This window comes from Chamaea fasciata, unplaced genomic scaffold (genome assembly GCF_029207755.1).
Source record: "Chamaea fasciata isolate MVZ Bird 193981 ecotype frontalis unplaced genomic scaffold, bChaFas1.0.hap1 SCAF_3, whole genome shotgun sequence".
NCBI lineage: Eukaryota > Metazoa > Chordata > Aves > Passeriformes > Sylviidae > Chamaea > Chamaea fasciata.
This window is the reverse complement of record NW_027094088.1, coordinates 22,793,143-22,815,671: the sequence shown is the minus strand read 5'-3', so window position 1 is coordinate 22,815,671 and position 22,529 is coordinate 22,793,143. Positions and strand designations below refer to the sequence as shown.

Here is a 22,529-nt window from a genome sequence, read left to right as displayed (position 1 = left end):
GACTCAGAGATTTCTATAATTCAGTATTTCAAATGGTAGTTTTTAGTGGTGTGTCATTAAAGAACACGCTAATACTGTGCAAAAATGGCTACAAAAGCAGGTCTACTTTGCAGGTTTCTAGTCTAAGAGACATTACAACTTTCTAGAACTGCCACTTGACCTACCATCTCTTTTTCAGGATCTAGCTTACAGAAGAGCCACCCCAAAAGTGCCTAAGGACCTGGAATGGGAATCTGGCCATCTGGGTTTAGTACCTGCGTCCGGCAGAGACTACCTGTGTGAACCCTGGCAGGTCATTTAATTATAAGAGATGAACAATAAGAACTATGCAGACCAAAACTATTAATAAGGTTAAGGTTTTATGGGCCACTGGACCCTGACAGGCTTAGGAAATCCCACAAGGTACTGAACTCTTTTGTAACTTCCAGCTTTTCAGAGAGAGATATTAATTCCCCATCACTGCAACAGGAATCATGCATCCTCTGCCTTAACCACTCTTGCTTTAGAGCAGTATCTTTGACATGCTGACTGCAATAGGCAAGTCTGAGGGTCTCAATTTGCTAAGGACATTGTTCTGGTTACTGAAAACACTTTTCAGGTTACTGAAATCATGAAATATCACCATCACAACCACTGTCCTCAGCCCTCAGTGAGGGCACAGATCAACAGGAACTCCTCAGCACCTTGCAGTAGCATGCATCACTGCACAAACCCAACTTTTAAAAATAAATTCTGAAGTCAGAATAGTGTCAGACAAGTAAAATAGCCATGAACCAGAATATATTGTGTCCTAGGACAGATCTCTTCAAGTTGAAAAACAAAGTCTGTGGTGATTGGCATAGCAAAGTCAATTCATCTGCTCAGGAGGAATTTGTGAGCAACACTATTTTGACCATCTCAGCTGTCAGACAGATTCTCTCCTTTCCTCTGATGCTGAGCTTGTTAACTCATCTCAGTTCATTCTTAATTACAGACTATAGACTGACACAATTTCTAATTATTGTAGACCACCAATGCAAATCCTCAATACCATGATCTTTTGGGATAAAAATACACATAATCTCAACTTCTCACTGAATTCTTAAGGAATGTAAAACCTTGCTCAGTTTCCTATTTTCCTCCCAGCTCCATAACTTCCAGGGGTATGCTAAAAGCATTTCAGTTCTAGAGGAAAACACTTTTAAAGTCTTGTGTTCATTGGTATGGAATTACTTTGTACTGTAAAGGCAAACTCAACTCTCCCCCAAGGGAGAAGAGAGAGAGGAGGCATGTTGGGCACGCTGCCAGATGGGCTAGCCAGGAGGCAGACACTGCACTAAAAACATAATGCAAAAAGCTGCCCAGAACCTGAGAAAAGAAGAGACAGAAGAATGGCAGCACAACCCACAGTTCACTGCAAGACTCCATAGAGATGGCAGACCAGAGAGGGGGAAAAGGCAGCATGAGACAACAATTTTTTTTATTATATTTTTTTTACATAGGGAAACTTACTGCAACAGTTGAGTTTATCAGGTTGTTGCTGCCAGAAAGGGGGAAACCTCACTAACCTTCTTTCCACTCCAGCAGCTTCCACATCCCTGCTTCCCAGTCACTTCTTGTCCTTTGCTGATACCCAATGGTGCCCATCAGACTGGAATTCCCATGACCCATCCTCTCTCTTTCTGCCATGACAGTGAACTGAAAGTGGCTGCAGACAGAGTCTGAAGAGTGGAGTTCTGTCACAAAAGAAATGACAGAAGTATGCACCAGAAACAGAGAGGAGGAGACATCAGGGATTCCTTGCTAACAGCCCCTGAGATCTACCAGATTCAATCAAGTCACCTCATGCGATTTTAACTTCTTTGGAACTACTCAAGCTTTTAGAACATAAATTGTCTTTCAAAGAAAGAACAACCTGAGAAGGCCTCTGTGTAACTTTTTGCATTGGTGGTATGTTCCAGAATCACACAGAAGAGAATGCATTTTCAGAAGATTACAGCACAGCTGAAGTGCAGAAAAACTATCCCTCTGAAGAAGAGTACAGAAAATCTCCCTATAGTCCTTCAATGTAATCCATTCGTCATTGTTCAGGGGAGATGCAAAGCTGTTTTTATTGTGAATTACTAAGATCTTTATTTTTATATATACAGAAAAACTCCATTTTTCTCAATACTCACAAAAGCTCCTCAGGTATGAGATTTCATAGAAGGAATTGCATGAATGGCTCCTTACCTTTCCCAGAAAAGTGGAATGCCTAACAGGGCAATAAGAATGATAATAGGTCTCAAGCACTGAAGAAATGATCATAGCTAATGAAGAAGAACTGTTCTAGGAGAGGAAGGCAATTCAAAGTAGGCTTCAAAGTGACTTCCTGCAGTTCCCAATACTATTAAGGGATGATAAAAAAGAAACTTGGGTAAAGATAAGACAGATGAAACAAAGAGGGTGAAGATTAAAGACCGACTAGGAATGGAAAGGAAAGCTATAAGCAAAAAGAAAAGTGATTTTCTAGTTTTCTTGGTGCACAAAGTACCGGGACATGTATTAAAGGAGATGACGTTTAAAAGAAGTCGTTTCAAGAGTCACCACCACTGCTGTGCTTATGCAAGAACCCAGCTCATTAGGAGATGGAATTAGCATTAGGAAGAGGATGGAGGAAGCGTCCTGAGGTTTTTCCCTGCTCGCCTCGGCCAGTAGGTGTCACAGCAGTCAATGCTATCGGTGCACAGCAACTCCAGGCCACAGAAGTGTCTAGTTTGGAGAACGCTAAATTACTGTATTTAAAATAAATCGGCTTTAATTAAAAATAAAGAAAAAAAAAGAATTAGTCATGAGTCATTTCTATGACTTTCTATCAGATATTTGAAGTATTCTTAAAGAGTTTGGCAAGAACGCAAACAGATTGCCAAACATGTCAGCAAACACCACAGCTCTTACCCCTGCACTTGGGGCTTTAGTGAGGCATTGAACACACCATGCTGGCACAGGTTAAAAGAACCGAGATGCTTGCAGACCCCCCCCCCAGTTGTATTAGCCAGCCTACCCAGCACACACGGCTGAGGTTTGTTCCCAGACATGCCTGGTGAGAACCACAGCTAGAAAACATGAGGCTCTCACAACACAAACATAAAGCCAGAGCAGTACGAGTTGCAGAAGCAAGGGAATTTTAAATAATTTTTAAAATTTTTCTACTTCAAAGTAAATTGAGAACAAACGTATCTAGGAGAGCTCCTTGGGTTTAGCTTCTTTTTTCCTGGTGTGAATGCTCCAGCAGCAAAACTTCAGGCTGAGTGTTTTCCTACCCTTTCCCAGCACCAAGGGAAGCAGATGGGCTCTAATCATGCTCTGATATAGCACAGAGAAGAAAAGCATATGATGGCATTCCCCATCAGGAGTCTGCCTTAATGCTTGCCAGTCAGCTGTGCACATATAAAGCAATCATGACTTTGTTTGGCATTTCCTCTGGAACATATGGTGATTTACTATGCAGTTTCCAGTGTATTTTGCCACTGTTTTGAATCACACTTAAATCCTTCCCTACTACACGCAAAAACGTAAATACATGTGGTTTATGTTTAGGGTCTTGTGAGAGCAGAAGGGTCCAACCAGCAGCTATAGAGCAGCTGGTGGCAGTCCCCTGTCCCCAGGGACCTAAGATTATAGTGGGAGGAAATGGCTTTGGTTTTGGGGTGCTACAAAGCAAGACAGCTTTAAACAGATCACCTGTGCCAGAGGACCCCCACTGTCTGGCTGAGCATACCAAGTGGTTTCTGTTTATCAGCATCCAGTCCTGCCCTATCTTTTCTGCCTAGTCCCACTGAGTGGTGGGTTGCATAATGATCCAATAATAGATCCAATAAAATATGAAAATTATTAGACATACTTAATAATAATCCCTGCAGCTAAATTTTTCTTAGCAGGCAATTGGCTGGCAGGTTACACAATACACAATACATCCAAGATGTGAGTCAGAGCAAAAGAGAGAGAAGCTGTAAGAACATCAGTTAAAAAAGCCTCAGAGATTTAGGTGCTCTCAGTTCATCACCAAAACACATCAACTGTGGCAACTGGATCTTCAAATCCTGTGCAACTTTGAAACAAGTAACAGTTTGCTTTCTCACCAGCAGTTGAAGAGACCATCCAGTAATTAATATTCTCATGTGAGGAAACACACTTTTTTCTTCAGTAGCACTAGTAGAAAGAACATAAGTTAGACTTAACAGAGTCACTCAAATTTTGTAAAATCAAGACAAATACCAAATAAAATGCCCTATGAAACACCAAGATTGATTTTTTTTTATTGCATGTTTTTCTTAAACAAAAAAAAGGAGATCTATCAGATTGCCAGAGCATCTGCTGATTTTTACACAGTCATATTTGTAACACTCTTGAAACACTTAAGAGAGGAAATATAACCTTTTAAAAGACAGAAGTAATTCCAGTGAACAACTCTTTAGCCCTTCACTCCTAGAGAAAATAGCCATACTGCCCACAAGATGCATCTCATCAAGAAAATGTAATCAGGCATAATCACTTCACTTTGCTTTTAAAAAGCTATTATCATTTGCTGTTCTTGGGGCATAGGCTCAACCTTCTTTAACATACATATACTAAAAATCCTGACCAAAGTAAACCAGGATACTGAATATACATTTACTTCTCCAAGGAAAAGAGATGAGAAAGAATAAACGACATAAGGCAGATGTTCAGATGATAGTGGATTTGCTCCGTGCTTCTCCAAAAGACACTGAGATAACACAGTCATAAAGGCAGTGAGAGCCTCCATAAACCTGGACAGAACTAGAAAAAGAAGGGGGGAAGAAAAGCAAATATTTTAGTGGTACAAGAATTGAAACTAATCAGGTGAAAATAGGTTATTTATAGCACTTTTAGAGCCTGAAAAAGTGTCATGCAAGCAAGAAACCTGCCTTTAAACATTTAATCTTGGATTGCCGTTAAGCAAGCCAGATAAGAAGCACTCATGATTGCTTAAGGCACTTGGGTGAGTGGTTTGCTCACATGTCCTTCTGCAAAGAGCAGCTGACTGCTGGCTTCCAGCTCTGAGAAGACCTACTAAGGCCCAGCAATGACCTGAACAAGAGTGCTTCACAGTATCACACTCAGGCATCAAAACCTTCGTTTCAACAATGGCCTTATCAAAACAGGTTTATCAGTTGAAATTAGGCTATTGTTGTTTTCCAAAGCCCCTGCTCCAGTCTCTCCCAGTGCTGTACTCCTGCAGATTCCCACCTAAAGGGGTAAGAAAAAACTTAGACGTTCTGCATTCAGTTACAAGCTTTAAATTACAAGCTTTGTAGAGCCCTGCAACTCAGTCCCTCACAATGTAACTCACGCCAGGTTGTAGAGGGGAGATGTTCTCTGGAAAGCACAGGTTTCAAGGGAAATCAAATGGAAGCTCCTGCCTGGGTGGCAGCACTAGAATCATAATCAAGGAAATAAAAGGAGCTTGATGGCACCCTAACAAGCATGAGTCAATGTATTTCATGCTTGTCTGCCATCAGGAAAAGCAGAGACGCTTTACCAGTGCCCAGTAAAAAGAGCAGTTTAATTTCCAGTGTCTAGCAAGCAGCTTGTTCCAAATCTGTTGTTTGCTTCATTGGAGTATAAAACAAAATCGAAATCAAATCATTTGTCTGTTTCTCTAAATCACTTAGGATGTCTAAAGGCAATTGAAGCTTTTTAATAGGAAACAAAGAATATTTATATCACAACACAATCTTAAACAAATAATGTTATGCTATTAAAGTGTTACTCTTTTTCTGCATTTAATGCAAGTTGACACATCAATACCCTAAACAAAAAATAAAATGGGAAACTTCCTAATGCTAGCATGATTAGTATGTCCTAAGATAAGCATGTGGGAACTAAAGAGTCGTGGATCCAACAATAGACAAATAATGACTAACATTAGCTTTCTTTACATTACAAAGGTAGTTTGTTTAGCTTATCATTACTAATATCATTATTACTGTTGCATCTTCACACCCTACTCCTGTCCGCTCAGTCTTGCCGTCTTGCCTTACTGACCATGCAGAATTCACATTCAGCATTTACAAAATAAAGAGACTAGAAACCTAGGAATTTCTTCAGTAGAAGTGTTCACCCTTGGTGACAGATCCATTTTAGGAGGCCCCCAGACATAAGAACTATTCCTTTTTTTTTTTTTTTTTTTTTCTGCACAGCTCCATAAACCATGAAATGCCCTGCACTGTACTGTGCTAGAGTTTTTGCTTTGAATAGTTTGTGCCAGAAACCTCCAAATAGCTCAGAAGAACAGTAATTGTTTGTAAAAATCTTATTTTCTTCCAGATTAACTAACTTTGATGCTTCTGTGGTAAAATTACCAGTATTCACTGTCAAGCTGCCCTTTCAGAATGTTCCTGAGCACTGCATATGCCAGACGGCCTCAGGCTGGATCAGGAATGTTGTCTTCTCCGCTGCTGTCCAGCCTGGTGTCTCAAGCAGGCTCTACCTGGTCTTCAGTGCATCCCTGAGAGGGAACCTGCTGCAACAGACCCCACCATCCCTTGGCAGCTAAGGCCATCCAGTCTCTGTTAACAGATCGGCTGTCCACACCACTCCCACAGTACAAAGCAGTCCTATGGAAGGGATCCTGCCTAGCTCTGCTACCTGCCAGCATCTCTTCAGGCAAGGTGAGGGAAATGGAAAAAGAAATCAGAAGCAGGAGAAGCCCCGATCTCTGAGAGGCCAGCCTTCCTTACCTGACTCCCTAGGCTCATCAAGGCCTGTTCGTGAAAAGTCAACCACCACTGACCTCCAGCTGCTTGTTCCAACAGACCTGTTTGCTCACAAACAGGTTTGGAGCAGAACCACCCTTCTCCCTGCTTCCTCAGGCTCTTGGTTCCAGCACTGTCTCCTGAGAAGATGGTCCCACAACTCAGAATATGACACGGCTCACGGAGCGTGCGATGTCCCGCCCATCTGAAGGGACATGGATGGCCCAGGTCACCTTCAAAGGCTGCTCAGGAGGTGTGGGGCACCGCTGCTGGTGGGCAGAACACAGCAAATCACACATGCAGAGTAAATCCCAAAGGAAAACATGACCTGACATTGTGCTCGGGCAGTGTGCATGCTGTGACAAGTCAGCCTCATAGCCCAAGCACACACAGTTGCTAAGTGAATCTGGGGAGTCTGAGCAACCAACTCACAGCTGGCACTCACCCAGCAACCATGGAGCAGCAGCTTGATCACATGTTGTTTCTCTAAAGTGGGAGGGCTGCAGGATGCAAGTGTTATGTCTATTCTGGTCCTTAAAGCAGCTTTGTCGCTCATGCTCACACAGGAGGAACATCAGGATCAATCATGCACCATTTAGGTACCACGTGGAAATAGCAATTAAGATTGCTTTTGATGACCACTGCGGCAGAGGTCCAGCAGCACAACCTGTCCAGTGGGAGATACGGGGCTCATACCCATGCCACACAGCTTTTGAGGCAGCAATTTTTACAAGTGTGGTAAATCACTGGACCAGGCTGCCCACTGAGGTGGTAGATTGTGGGAATACACAAGACAGAGAGTAAGACACTTTTAATTAGCATAGCCAGTCTGATGACTAGGATGCCATGGCAGGGACAAACAGAACTTTGAGATTATGAGAAGATGGGATTAAACCTGCTTACTGGAAGAGGAGAAATTCAACCAACCCCCTAGATGAAAGATGTTGTAAAATGCATAAGTTACTTGTATGATCTTTTAACCTAATTATTGCAGTAGAAATTACTAACCTTACTGAAATGGTATATAAGCTCTTGGAAAACCTGAGAAAAATCAAATTCTGATCACCAAAATCAGTCTTCCTGTCTCTCCATCAATCGTCGATAGTAGATGCCCCATTGCTGAAGACATTCAAGGTTAATTGAATGGGACTCTGCACAATCTGATTTAGTTGAAGAGGCCTCTGCTCACTGCAGTGCAGTCAGACTAGATGACCTTTAAGGGTCCCTCTCACTCACTATTCTGTGATTCTATATTGGGGCCCTGGCTTAAGGATGTGTTATGGGAGCCATAAGACCATGTGCAGTGGGTACCACCGTGGTCTCATGCCAGACTTTCTAGAAGGCACTGTGTTGGTAGGTTAAGTCTTGGGTACTAGAGCAACTTTGGATACAGACAGCTGAAAAAGGACCTCAAGTGCAGTAATGTCACCAGACTTCTTCATCTTCTTCTGCTGGTTGCTTTGATAATATTCCTCGGGGATCATGAGAGTGTAGATGTTGCTGTATTGCAACTTCTGTTGTCAGGAAGGAGTGGAAGGCAGTCAAATGACGCAATCTGAAAGGTCTCTTAGGGGGCCAGATAGGGGAAAAGTTGGTGAGATAATTTGAGGTTGCTCTTTGTTGTTTTTACTGGGTCCACCTGGTGTAGTAAAACACTGAAATGCTGAGCTGTCTCTATCCCCAGTCACCAACTGCTGTCCTATAGCTTTGTGGATCACAGAGCACCAGCAGCTCCATCATCCAGATTTTCTTCACCCACCCCCACGGAGAGATACCAGATGCTCCACTTGTCTCCTGCCTCTTTCTCTGTTCAACTAGCTTCTCTACTGAGAGCCTCTTGTGGTACATGCAGCATTCAACAGGGGGAAGAAGGACAAACCTGTATTTCAAGTACCATTTTTCTGGCCTCTCCTGACAACCCTGTCCTTGTTTTTGCTCATTCAGCTGCTTTCTTCAGTACACCTGTATGTACTAATAAATACCTACAGGGTTTTGTTTCAAAGCAGACACAAAGCCCTTTGCAAGACTGCAGCACAAAACTAGAGCCTGCTCTTCCACTACACAAAGCATAATTCAACATTCAACATCCTGTGCCGCGTGCTGCAGACCTTCAAAGGTCTTTCTACACAGAGTAGAACATACGACTAGAAAATCCTGGTTCCATTCCTCATTATCACTGAGGATCACTGTACAAGACAGCGAGTCACTTAATCCTTTACATTTCAGTTTCCCTTCACATAAAGCCAATAAATCATTCAATATCTTATAAAAAAGAAATAAAGAAATATAGTCCCATTTGAGCCCTTTGGATGAAGCGCTTCATCTGTATACCTTAAAATGTCCAGTAAAGAAATTCCAACATGTAATAAAATGAAAATATTGTTAAAGCTAATTTGGTAGGGGCCTTATAATTCCACAAAGCATGCTTTCTGAACAGCTCTCTGAAGAGCATGATGGGGTTTGGAAAATCTTACTGATTGGAAAATGTGGTGAAACAAGCAATATGCAATATTTAATGAGAGATTCTCAGAAAGCATACCAAGAAACACCCCCTCAGTATTTTTTAAGTTATCCCTCCACATCACAAACAAATATGCTACATCTAAAAATAACAGAGCAATTGCAAATTTAGATGAACTTTTATAAATTTGGGGAATATATTACAAACCAGAAGCCACAAATTTTCCAGACTCCCTTCATGGCTGCATCTGTGTTACAGAATGGTTTGGGTATGAATACTGAAGGTAATTTACGAAGTCTTTTGAACTAGTTTTGATTGTCAAAGACAAATGACCATTTTCAAGGTTGCTGAAAAAGACTACTGTAATGCTTTTATGTTACAGGATATAACTCATCCCAAATGACATTCCAAATAAAAGCTTTTCATTGTTTCTTTTTCCACTCACTCCCATGAATTTGTTATTGGACTAAATGTGAATCTCCTCTTTCAGAAAGGGTACAGGATAATTACTGAGAACATGTAAGCCACTGAAACTTTTAGTCCTACAAGACTTGTTGCTTGAGCAATTTCAAAAATGCAGGCAAGGAAAACCAAAGGTTAATATTTCTATGGTGCACCAAATTTCTAATGGTGAAGTTAATATCCATTTGTTAGGGCTAACATTATTTTCTTCCTGTTATTGCTTTGCATCTGACCATGACAAAAGGTTACAGAATCCTCATATTTCCACTCTAGTCAACCATCTGATCAAGTATGTGATGGAAATCAACAGCAATTTTGTTTTCATTAATCAAGATAATAAGTGGCCATAAATAACATCTTTGCAGTTACTGTGAAGTAACAGCAAAACCTTGAAAAACAACAAATTGCACGTCCCCTTACTTAAGAGGAAGACTGCAATGTGTCTCACTTCTGCAGCACAACAAAGAATGCAGGAATTTACATGACAGTTAAATTTTATACTAAATCCAGCCATCATCCTTGAAGATGGGAGACACGGATGTATCTATTCCAGTCAACCTGGGTATAACATTAGTTCCTTTAAAAGTATTTTGTTTGAGTTTGGGTTTTGGTGGGGTTTTTTTAAGAATCAAAGTAAAAAAGAAGATTCCAAAAAGGGGACATAATTCTGTATTTTCACACAAAGACAATGCTTACAAAAGTAAATCATCTAATATATTACAAAATTATTGTGGCAGAAATCTTCTTGGATTGTCTGATGTCAGCTGTGTAAATGAACAATGAAAAAATTTTGTTGCACAGTATATTTATTACAGAGCATACAGGACAAATGACCAACCATGAAGTATGTCAGAATGGTGGAAGCATATCCTCTGAAATTTTAAGATGGAGGAACAATATGGTTAGATGAATTGCAAGGCAAAGCCAGGTTGGGGAATGCTGGGGAAATGCTGCAGATGTGGTTTGCCAAGTCCCAAAGACTTGGAACAGTGCATGTGTGGAGTGTTTACTTTCTGTGTTTGGAAAAGACCCCAGGAGATGGCAACAAAAAGAAGAACTACAAACGTATATGGTAGTAAAAGCACAAAGTATTAAAGTCCAGACTTAATTGGGTATTGGGTTTTCACATTCATAATGGTGTACTAATTAAAAATGGATTAGCAGACTTAACTCCTGATAAAAAACTGGTGAAAACGTTATGCAGTCCCACAGCTGCACAGAGAGACAATGAGTTTGGACCTGTGGTTAATTATGATCCTTTCATGCCCAGCTGCATGGCTGTTTGTGGATAGTGAAATTCCCATTCCAAGTCCTACAAGGACAGCACTTTGGGACACTGAGTATGCTCAGAGTAGCCTACCACTGTAAACTCCTGCTTCAGTTGAGAGAGGTATTACTGAACACGCCGTATATACATATATATACACGTGCGCGTCTTTCTATTTTTATATATACATATATATAAACACACAAGATGCTGAAGTTCACCCCCCATCCTGTAATGTAAAAAGCAAAAGAGAAAATTAATGGAAACAACAACAAAAAAAAGCCATTAAAAGAGGGTAAATATGAATATTTTCAAGAGGAACTAAGACCCCTCTGCAGTCTGCTAATTTAGAAAGAATTACTCAAAAAACCCACTTAGTACATTCACTTGTACAAAGATTTTACATTCTACATCAGTGCCAGGTATCAACTTTCTGTTTGAAAATCTGAACTCAAACAGGTGTTTGACATAGCACATAACAAAGTGCACTTCCTTTTGAGGAAGGAATCATACACAGTTTGAACAATAACCCAGTTGTTGGTTACAAAATTAATACCAAATAAGAAGGGATGATTTGTGATCTTACTCTCAATGTATTTCTTAAAGTTCTTATACTGAGCCACAGGCCAACACACTCCTTAACACTTGACTTTAGCTGAAGGAATAGTTAGTTGGTAGCCACAGTTACAGCAGATGACTGGCAAGGTGCCCTATCAAGTTTTGTTTGCAATTGGTTCATTCCCATGATGGCAAAGCATGCTGGATTTCAAATGCAGAAACTCTCACAAGGCCACACCTCGTTGTTACTCCACTTCAGACCCAGCAATCAAACACTCCAAAGTCAGGCTGGAATGGGCGGCAGCCTGCAGAGCAGGTTGACATCAGACACCGCTTTACCTGCGCGACTCTGCGCGACTCCTCGCAGCAGGCCTGAGGCTAAGGAATGTGCCATGCTCCTGGCTGCTCTCCCCCCGTAGGATGCTCATTCAGAGGCAACTAAAAGGCTGATTCTCTAGGATGGACACAGGAAAAACATCAGCTGTCTACACACATGGGTTAGTTTGACCTTTCAGTGTTTGAGGTTTATCTTTTCCCAGATCAAGCTGGGAAACTGCTTTGGTTCACACAAAATCTTAACATGATTTGTTGCATTTGAGGTGAACTACTTTCTTTATGCCCATCATGTGGCACAGCAAATAGAGCCCTCAGAGGAAATATGGAGACCTGACTGAAGCCCACAGAGAGGGAAAGGACCGCTGTTGTCTTACTGTCCAAGAGCTCATAGTTACAATAAAAGTCTCAATGTTTCAGCACGAAAACGGAGTTTGAGGAATGGTTTGGTATGGAGCCATGATCACAAAGTCTCTACACAACACTAGCTGCAACCTCCAGAATTTAGTTTCTTCTACTTTCTCTTTTTTTTTTTGCTTGTTTTCCCACGGACACAGTTATTTCAGCTTTCATTGCAATGCCAAAAAATGACCAATTGGATCACTTAGATTATAAAGTTGATTGCTCAAGAAGTAGGTTGGCCAACGTAACTCAGCTTTCATATTGCAGAATTATCTGCATTTTCTCTCCTTCATGGAGTACCTTGAACAGGTTTTGTTTGGATCAGCAATCATATGAGTTCAGCCCTTAGTGACCCTAGAGAAGACCAGAAGGTCAAAGCTGTTATGCCAGGAAATCATTTCCTTTTAATAAGTTTGTCCTGGACCCAGCTGCTTCCCAGACCAGAAAGATCATTTTTAGAAAAAAATAATACAGGAAGGTATCAAGTCACTGTTCTGTCTTTTGCTTGGTCAGTAGTGCTTCACAGTGAAGCACCAGGTTATACCAAAACATGAAACCACCAGGCCACAAAGGTTACCATGACATTGACATAATTAGTGCAATTATAATACATGATAAAACATGGCACACACATGCAAAAAAAGCCTGGGTAGCAGACATGAATATATTAGAAAGAATGTGTGACATTGGAATTACTTGGGAGCTTCAGCAGTAAGTCACTGTACATATATATATATATATATACATATACACACACACATACACACAGACCAAGATGACAGGCACCAAAAAAACCCCATACCTAATTTTTTGAATTCGAAATACAGAAAAAATTTCAAACTCTGGCCACTCAGTCATGGTAAGCAGAAGACTGGAGAAAGGGTAGGAATTCTTTGAATTCCCCTGGAATGTCCCCTCTTTGCAAGCTTGGTGGAGGACTGGACTAAGTGGTGGAGTGCCACGTGCATAGTGAACACACCATGCAGACAGACTCCACATATTACACTCCTATTTCTCTAAATCAACACATTGCTAAGAAAAAGCATGAGTTTAAAATTGGGATTAATCCTTCCTACTGTAAATGTACTAGCAAGAATTTCACTGTTTTCACAAGGAAGACTAGATTCCCAGACTGTGTAAGAGTAGCTACGCTGTCTTTTGGATTGTTGTCTTCTGTCCCTGGTGCTGGGCCAACATTTAGAACTTCCCTAGTTCCTAGGAAATGCATTTTCAACTTTAAAAAGGCTTGGGAGAGCTGTTCTGGGGAATCCTCATTCACTCTGGATAACCTTTCTCTGTATTAAAATTATTTCTACGCTTTAGTCTACGTGGGTAGAAGGGTAAAAATCAAAGTAATGTATTTTCTTCTGTTGGGATAAACAAGCTGGTGTGGGTGTGTGTCTCACGTTAAAATGAGATAAAACCTTTATTTAATGTCAACTTTCTATTACTCATCTGAAAATAGCTTCACAAAAGCCAAATGTGTCCTTTTTTAAGGATTAAAAGAGTATGAAAACAAATTTTATTTTAATTCACCATCAACCTGGTTAAGGGCATTTTTCATCTACTCAAAACAGCTTTCCCATATACAGAAAGACTTTATGAACAATCTACAGATTTCAAAATAGTCAGAATTTTTTCTTATATATTTAAGGCTGAGTATTTTATATGTCACTGAGGAAAAAAAAACCTTTAAAAAACAATTCAAGCAGGTCTCCTCAAAACGTGATAAAAACAAATAAAGCATCAATTCAGTTTCTGGACTGATGAATGAAGTGCTTAATCCCAATTTCTGGTTGACCAGAACTCGCTCTGTTTACTGCATTTTTCTTCCGAGTACTGACACAGAATTGGAATGTCTTTATTGACATAACATTGACATAGTTTCCATTCTTAGAAAACACATTGTGAAATAGCCAGAATTCTGGGTTTATAAATTTAGTCTGCACGTATTTAATTCCTAATTCAGTGATCAGAATGTAAATGATAGTTAAGAATTTAGTGACCTGTATGGGAAAACCTATAAATCTACAATAGCAGAGAATAGGAAATATTCTTTTTACTGATGATACTTCAAGGCAGTTATGGTTTTAGCATCCGCTTCATAAAAGAATCATAGTCTTCCATTTTAAGGTGAATTGGAATTTGAATTTCACCCCTACCAGATCTCCCATCAATTTTATTGATTATTATTAATACCTATTGACAACTCTGTTACTTTTAATGGCCTATCAAGAATTTCAACAACTTAATATTTCTATGGAAAAATGCACAGCTTGCTTTGCATCGCATACTAAGCTATCTCTTTATAACAACAGCACAGACATTACTACAGCACCTAAATGTATGAAAATTACTCATTATTCATAGTAGCAGAAGGCATCTCAAACATGTGATGAATTCATTAAATCAGTTTAGATGGGATTAGTCATTTAAGAGCATTCTAAAGAAGCATTTTGATACTTACCCGCAGAGCATTATCTAAGTCACAGCTACAATTTACATGACAACGTATCATGTAGGGAGCAACAGCAACAGAACAGTTTTGTTGTCTGTTTTGGGTTTATGTGGCGAGGGGTTGAGAGCAGACAGGCTGCAGAGGTGGCTTCTGTGAGAAGGCACCAGAACCTGTCCCCGCATAGGACAGAGCAAGTTGTGGTTTGGTCCGAGATGGAACCAACGCAGGCGAGAGCTGAGCCCATCAGGGGTGTCAGCAGCACCTCTGTGGTAACAAATTTAGATACGAAAGAGTAAAAAACACTGCACTAGAGCAGCTGAGAGAGAGAATTGACAACATGTGGAAGAAACAACTCTGCAGACACCAAGGTCAGAGAAGTAGGAGGGGGAGGAGGTACTCCAAGGTCTGCAGCAAAGATTTTCCTGCAACCCATGGTAGGTTGGTGGGTTGATAACAGAGGTGGAGACTGTGGAGCTGCAGGTTAACCCCATGGGCTCATGGAAGCCCATGGTGGAGCAGGTTACTTTTGGAAGCCCTACAGGTTACTGAGGGGACCTAGGAAGGAGCAGGTCTTCTGGCCAGGATCTGTGGCTCCCCAAATAACTTCCTAGTTAATTATGTTTGCTATTGTACACACACATCCCCACTATGTAAACTATCTGTAGCCAGATCTTCCTCTCTATACGGCTCCAGGTCCTAAGCATTAAATAGAACAGAAATAAGTTTAGAATTTGGAACTTCTGGAAAATAGATAAATGGAGTTACTTTGGCTTGAACACAATCACACATCAACAATCATTGTAGATGTGTGAATGTTAAAGGCTTGCAATTCATCAAACCTTCTCTAAGAGTGGGTATTAATGCTTTACCTAGAGGGGTACAGCAAACTACAGAGGAGGAGAAGGAAGAAATCCAAGGGCACATCCTTCTGAAAGCATGAGGTCTCAACTCATTGACAGACATAGCACTAAGATCACCTACAGAAGATGTGCAAACTTTATGACACAGTGCCTCAGAGCACTTTCAGTACAGAGTGTAAAGTCTATTTGACCAAAAGTCTGTGGGCTAGCTAAACAGTTCTCCGTTAGAGACAGATAGAAGTTAACATGTCCAAGGCCAGAGAAAAGATGCAAAAATGCAATTTGGAATCTACCAATGATGAAACAGAATAAAATAAATTTTGTTTAGACTGACATAGAGAAAATGTGAATACAAGAGCATCTGACTCCCTGAACAGCTTTTAAAAAGCAGCATGGCAAAGAACACATTGCTTAACTGTTTATTTACATTTGGACAGTTTTTTTGGAAATTGACAACTTTGCCTCCTTGGGAATTCGGCATAATTCCCAAGCCACAGGCCCCTCCAGACATCTCAGTCAGGTCCAATGTCCTTAGTTTTCAGTGCTGTAGGATGCATGCCAGTCAAACATCCAAATCCTCTTCCCACAGGACTTGTGGGATTGTTTCGGTGAGTACAAACACAGGAGAAAGAAGCAGGCTGTCAGTTTGACCATTATGAAATTCATCATCAAATGGGACCATATTCCAAAATTAAAGCCTTTCTCTTCTCAGTGTAAGAATGTTTTGTTGAAACCTTCCAGCAATTCTGGTTTTTGTGTACCAGAAAGAATTCTGGGATACCATTTTGAACCTGTATCATGAAAAAAACATTTAAAACTTGTCATGTGGAAAGGTAGAATATAAGCCCATGGGATGCCCATCTAAAAACAAACTGCTGCCAACACCCCCTGAGATTTACAATCAGGGCTTGAGGCACTCCTAGCTGAAATGTATGATTTGAGAGAGGTTCTCTCTCTAGTTAGAGCTTACACTATCAACAAAAAAAAGATTAAATTAATGCTGAAGAGGAAAGCACAATTACATTTTAAAATTGCTTTTTGAAAGAGATACTTGAGTCCTGTCCACTGGCACAGCTGGAATACCTTAGAATAAAAACACCACAACATGTACAAAAACAAGTCATCATACACTGCCAAGGAGAGAGACTGTTCTGTTACAATCACTGCTCTCTCAAGTATGTTCTGACTAGGAGCTTTGGCTCTAACTCACTAAATCACATTTGATTAGTAAAAATGCAGAACATTCTTTGCCACTTCTTTCACTCGAACAAAATCCCGGTAACATACCTAGATCCTACTGCCTTCCTTCTTTTATAGCAGGATACAAATTTCAGTTTCTGGGAAACCTACTTGTGCTTTCTATCGTGACACTCCAAAATGTTCAGAATTAGTCATTTAATCCCTGTCCAGTCTAAAATGGCTTACTAGAGAAATCTCAGCTTAATAAATTATGTATAAGAATTCTCCCTTTTATGTAGTGTGAGCAGACATTTGAGCTATAACATCATTTATGGCTGCAGCAGAATGAAATGAGCATATACAGGGTGGTACAACCCAGTGGAAGTTAATATTGGTCACAAAGCTTGTACACATGGAAAGGAGCAACTGCCAAAGCCAGAACATTTGCCAAAGGCCTTTCCCAGTCTTAACGATAGCAAACTCGCACCCCATCGCAAGCCAAAGACAATGGCAGGTAGCTACGAAGCAAGCTTTTCTCTTTCTGCTTCTACCAACATGGAGTTATGATGTCCAATTTGGAAACCCAGAAGTGTTTAAATGTTTGCTGAGAAAAACCAGACCCCCTCCATGCAACCTATGGATCCTGCTGCCTTCCCAACCTGCAGTATTTCTTTTGTCCAGCATATCCTTCATGAGGGTGAGTTTGTCACTTAACATTCCCACAATACCCCCAGTGTCCACATTGTGGTTCCCCTCAAAGATTCCAGAAATGGAGAGAAACATCCAGTTAACCTGCTTTAATTTCAGAACATTGTTACAGTAAGTATTGCTCTGAAAAACCTCTATCACCTTCCTTTCAGCTGCAAAGTCTTGAAGTCCAACACATAGCACCTGCAGGCACAGACTGCAGTCTCAGTTTCTTAGGATGGTGGAAAGAGAGATGCAGCAGATGATTATCCCCCTGTTCCCAGTTAGGTAAAAATTTCAGTGACTGGCAGCAGGAGGAGTTAATTAAAGGTCTGCTTTCTCTTTTCCTTTAGGAAAAATAAAAAGTTTCCTAAGTCTGAGCTCCACTCTGAGGTAACTAGACAACTAATAACTTCAGGAGGGATTTTAGCCACTTGAGGAAACTGCTCAGGGAGTCACCTGACAGCAAGCTGACACTTTTAGAAAAGAGTATATTTCACTGGCATTTGTTGAGAAAATGAGTGAAAGTAACTGCGTTCAAAGCACAGACAGGGACAAAAATGACATGCCAGGCACACAGCACTGGAAACTTTTCCCTTGGCCACAAAGCCTTTAAGCACCACAGGCAGTAACATTTCATACCTGCAGGCCTGTTCTACAGAAGGTGTAAAGGGGATACACAGACCAGAAGTGTCCTGCCCTCCCAACTCAGCTCAAACCACATTCAAGACAAGTAGGAAGAACAGCACAAGGAATGTTGCCTTTTACTTTGCCTAAATCCAGCTCTACGTTTAGCTTAGGTCAAGACCAATTGACCAGTTTGGGTACCTTCCAACGTCCCTGCATGTCTGCTTATTTCTGTCACAGTCATCAGCACATGGGTCCACACCCAGCAAGCGGGGGAACATCTCAATGGCACCGAAGGGCCTGGAACAGGGAGCTCCAGCTCCAGCAGGGTTCACTAGAGGAGACCCAGCACCCAAGGACTATGCGAATATGGTAAAAAAAATGGACCAGTGCTAGAGCTCCCTTAAGCTGAGTGAAACTTGGCTACAAAGCACCTAGCACTGCATAGGGGCTCAGTACCACATCCAGCTAAAGGCATAGGTACCCTGAAGATGGGGACACCTCAGAGGAATAACCAAGTCTAAAAATATGAGATTTTCTGAAAAAAAAATGCCCAAAGCTGCTTTATCATGTATTTGGAATCTGTATGAATACATTCGGGAGGAATATACAGTATCTACATTTCAACTAGTTGAACACTTCTGGACCCAGAGATGGAACAGTTTATTGAAATGAAAAGTGTAATTCTGGTATTTATACTCCAAAGGATTTGCAATACATCACAAATGTAACTAACAGAAGGTACCAGTTCATCTTAATTCTACAAAATTCCATTTGCAGAAATAGACCAGAGAGGTGTTAGAAACGACAAGCTGGGAACCTATTTCTATAAAAAAAAATCACAGATATTTAAAACAGAATAAATTCCAAATTCTAAAAGGTTGCCTTTTTAGTGTGCATCACCTCAAATCTCTAAAGTATCGTACCTTTCACACATTTCCAAGAGCATATATTATTCACATTATTTAACATTTGCATTCTGATTGCAATCAGCCTTCTTTTAATAAAATAAATAGTGCTACAGTCTGTTAACCTAGAACCATCAAACTCTCGCTTCCATTATCAATCAATGCCACTTTTCTGCTGACTGCAACTCAATTAAAATCCAATTATTTGAATAACTGGATGGAAATTGTTATCATAAGATGTGCATTTTTATTAGGAACACTTTGTGTAGAAAATTGACAGCACAGGAGTTGTGACACAACGGTTAAAAAATATTTTGTAACCTGGCCTGGGAAAAGCAATGCCAATAAATACGGAGGGACAGTGTCACTTCTGGAGTAGGTATTTGATTCTAAAGTTGGGCCTTTTGGTTCAGAGCAGGTCCAAAATGATGTGAATTCTGCTAGCATTACTGTGAGTTTTGAACAAGTTGGTCCTTCTAAGCCTCAAAGCTTGCTATTTCTACAGATTTTAAGAAATAGTGAAAAGTAGTTATATATTCTGAGAGCATATTACCACATTAGCCATGGAGTTAATTACAAAATATGTCAGTCAGTGATAGTGATTCTTGAGGTGAGAGCAATGTCAGATTCTTTCATTTATTTTATTTCTTACATTAACTAAGACCAGGTAAGGAGCTGTTTATTAACAGGACATCCCTCTTAATATGCTTTCAGCTGCATACCTTCATTTGAAAAAAGCCTTAGGAGGAAATCGCCAAATATAAATTTGCTTCTTAGTTTTTAATCACATCAATTTTCTACCAGAGCTCTGATTTATTTCACCCAAGAGTGGATCACACATTCTTCTTTCATCCAACACTAAAAAGCTGTATTCTTTTATACTGATAACATATGCAGATAAAAAATATCATCACACTACTTTACTTTCAGTATACCAAGTATATATTTTTAAAGAAAAATCTTTTAAAATGTTTACTTGTTAAGTCTAATTTTACAAAATGGATTTAAAAGACTAAAAGATTTCTCTTTTTTCATGTCTAAATATCTAGGACTCACTTGGAACCTGGAAATTACTATGGAGAATCATTTTTAGAAACAAAAAAGTCTCCTATCAAACATATTCCCTTAGCTGATCACAAACACCCTTATAAAGCAAGCACGGGTTCTCTAATGTATTTCTTTTCAGTGTAATATTATTGTCTTCTACCTTCCATCATAAAATCATATAATCTGAATTATACCTACCTCAGTTTTAATAAATTTCTGCAGAGGTTGTTCACTGAAGATTACACAGAGGATTTAAACTGGGCTATTAGATTGTGATTACTTGCATTTGACAAAGTAACTTGAATGGCACACAGCAAGGAATGAAAAGAGCCAAAAAATCAAGGATAAGAAAATGGAAATATTATAGATAAGCAAAGTAATTCCAAAATGTGATTTATCATGAAAGAAACGACTCTTGATAGAATGCCATGTTCACATTACTTTTTCTTCATGTTTACTGTACTTGACTTTTGTTCCATATATTAGATTTTATATTTTCCCTGTTATTTTCCTTGTGATTTCATGCAACACCTCCTAAAATATTTTTAGCTGCTTTACAAACGATGAAGTTGCATTAAGCAGCGAACACTGTTTATCACAAGTGCGTGACAGTTTTCACATATGCTGGAACCTGTCTACTTCCTGGAAATGTAAAATACTTTCACACACACACGGTCTAGCTCCCTCTGAAGCTAGCACTGGAATAAATACTCACAGCCTTTTGACTCTACATGCTAGCAGGGTCTCTTAGGCAAGCTATGAAAAATCATCTTATAAAAGGGCTCCACAAAAAATTCAAGAATTCAACCTATTCATTTTTTTCATGCAGACAGTCCTTAAAAGTGAGATGATTTACATGATGTATGTTAAAATCACAGCTACTTACCCTTTTTCTCAAGTTGTAGGTCAAAATGAGATTTCTGGAGAAGGAGTGTGAAAAGGCTGTGTAGAACTCCAGCACTTTCTGCAAGGCATCCCTTTTAATCACATGAAGATCACAGTAAGTCAGAGCCCTTACATTAGCACAGGACTGGGCAAGGGTCGACTCCTTCCAGAACACATCACCAAAAACGTCTCCTTTGCCTACAGAAAATCAACAGCATTGCTTTCAATAACAGCGCTATTTTCACCAAAAATGTAAAAGAACAGACATCTTGTTTATGCAGTCAAGTTTCTTCTATTTTTGCACTCAGGAAAAAAAAAACTGTCTGAAAAAAAAAAAAAACTTTGAAATATTTAATTGATAACTTTTTCCATTACCTTTTTCTTAATTACAACAGCCTAGCAAAACTTCATAAGAATAAATCTTACTTTAAAAGTGTTCTATGTGAAAAGTCTCCTTTAAATATCAATAAAGGATTTTCTTTAAAAAGCAAGAAAAGTGGTTCATTCTTGGTTCATGTTCTCTTCTGATCTCTTTCAAAGCATTTAATTAAGAGGAAATGGTTTTTCCCTTCCTCTTTTTAACTGTCACACAAAGGATCTGTTTCTTACATCTGTGTTGTTGATTCTTCTTAATCTGACTAGCGTTCACCCACTGTTGTGTCAATAAAACCATCCTGCATCACATATCAGTGCAGTTACAGGCTGCAGCTAAACAGGGTCCAAACCAAGAAGAGTACAATTAGTTATCCCCAGCATAAAAATGACAAGGCTTGAAAGTTTAGCTGTTTCACACTGGAAGGAAGAAAACAGCCATTTCCTCACACCCTTCCCATGTGCATGTCACCATGAGCTTGGGGAAGTCAGAGAAATCCCTGCTGTGGAATATTGCAAGGATGCCCTTTGCACCAGTCTGGGCACTACAATGCAGGGCATGTACACTAACATCGAGCTAATGAGCAGCTCCCAGTGAGGATTTACACCTGGTTACACCCCAGCTCAGGCTGGGCACAGAAAGGAGAAAGTTACACGTTCATTTACAAGAGTAATGGGATTTTTTCCCCTGTTTTCCTATACATAATGCTACCAAAAAAGGAATATTCACTTGTTACCATGATAATGAAAAGCTATACTGTTCTTGTTTTGAAATGTGTTTTCCTCCCAGACTTCTGCTGTGCTGTATCATCACTGCCCATCTCTCTTAAGACCAACATGGAAATACATTCATATCTATCAAGCTGTGGTAGGAATGGTCTCTTGTCTTGTAAGTAGTACCTTGCCTGTAGCAGTTCTTAAATCCAAAGCATCAAAATATATATTAGATTACTGACTTCACTCAGGTTTTTAGATTTCCTTCCCTAAATAAACTGTCATTTTTGAAAGCCTGTGTGAAGTCAAAAGAACTATCATGAGCAAAGAGCTCAAGCAAACTTCTAAATCAAATTCAGAATTCCCATCTCAGCCCTTCAGCTATACTTCCACCGTTACCTAATCTCTTCCATTAGATGAGAAGCGTTTTTTCTTTGAGAAAATGCTCTCAGCTTGATGGAAAACTACCCTGAATTAAGGTAATAAGGAAATAAGGCAATAAGATGTCATTAACTCTAATGGGTTCCCAGTCTTCCACAGAAGACCTACACCATCCACCTCATATGGATCAG

General features: G+C 39.9%; 1 protein-coding gene across 3 annotated transcripts in view; it reads right to left on the bottom strand.

The window, feature by feature from the left end:
- KCNH1 (potassium voltage-gated channel subfamily H member 1) overlaps nt 1-22,529 on the bottom strand; it is a 177,294-nt gene that overhangs the window by 56,131 nt on the left and 98,634 nt on the right. The window contains exons 10-11 of one of the 3 annotated variants that reach the window (XM_066178347.1): nt 20,873-21,069; nt 15,957-16,329 (exon numbers count right to left, since the gene is read on the bottom strand). In XM_066178347.1, the coding sequence (XP_066034444.1) occupies nt 16,207-16,329; nt 20,873-21,069 (320 nt within the window). In that variant the 3' untranslated portion in view covers nt 15,957-16,206. Of the gene's footprint in view, nt 1-15,956; nt 16,330-20,243; nt 20,285-20,872; nt 21,070-22,529 lie in introns of those variants that run through there. The other 2 variants (XM_066178349.1, XM_066178346.1) reach the window with 2 other exon arrangements.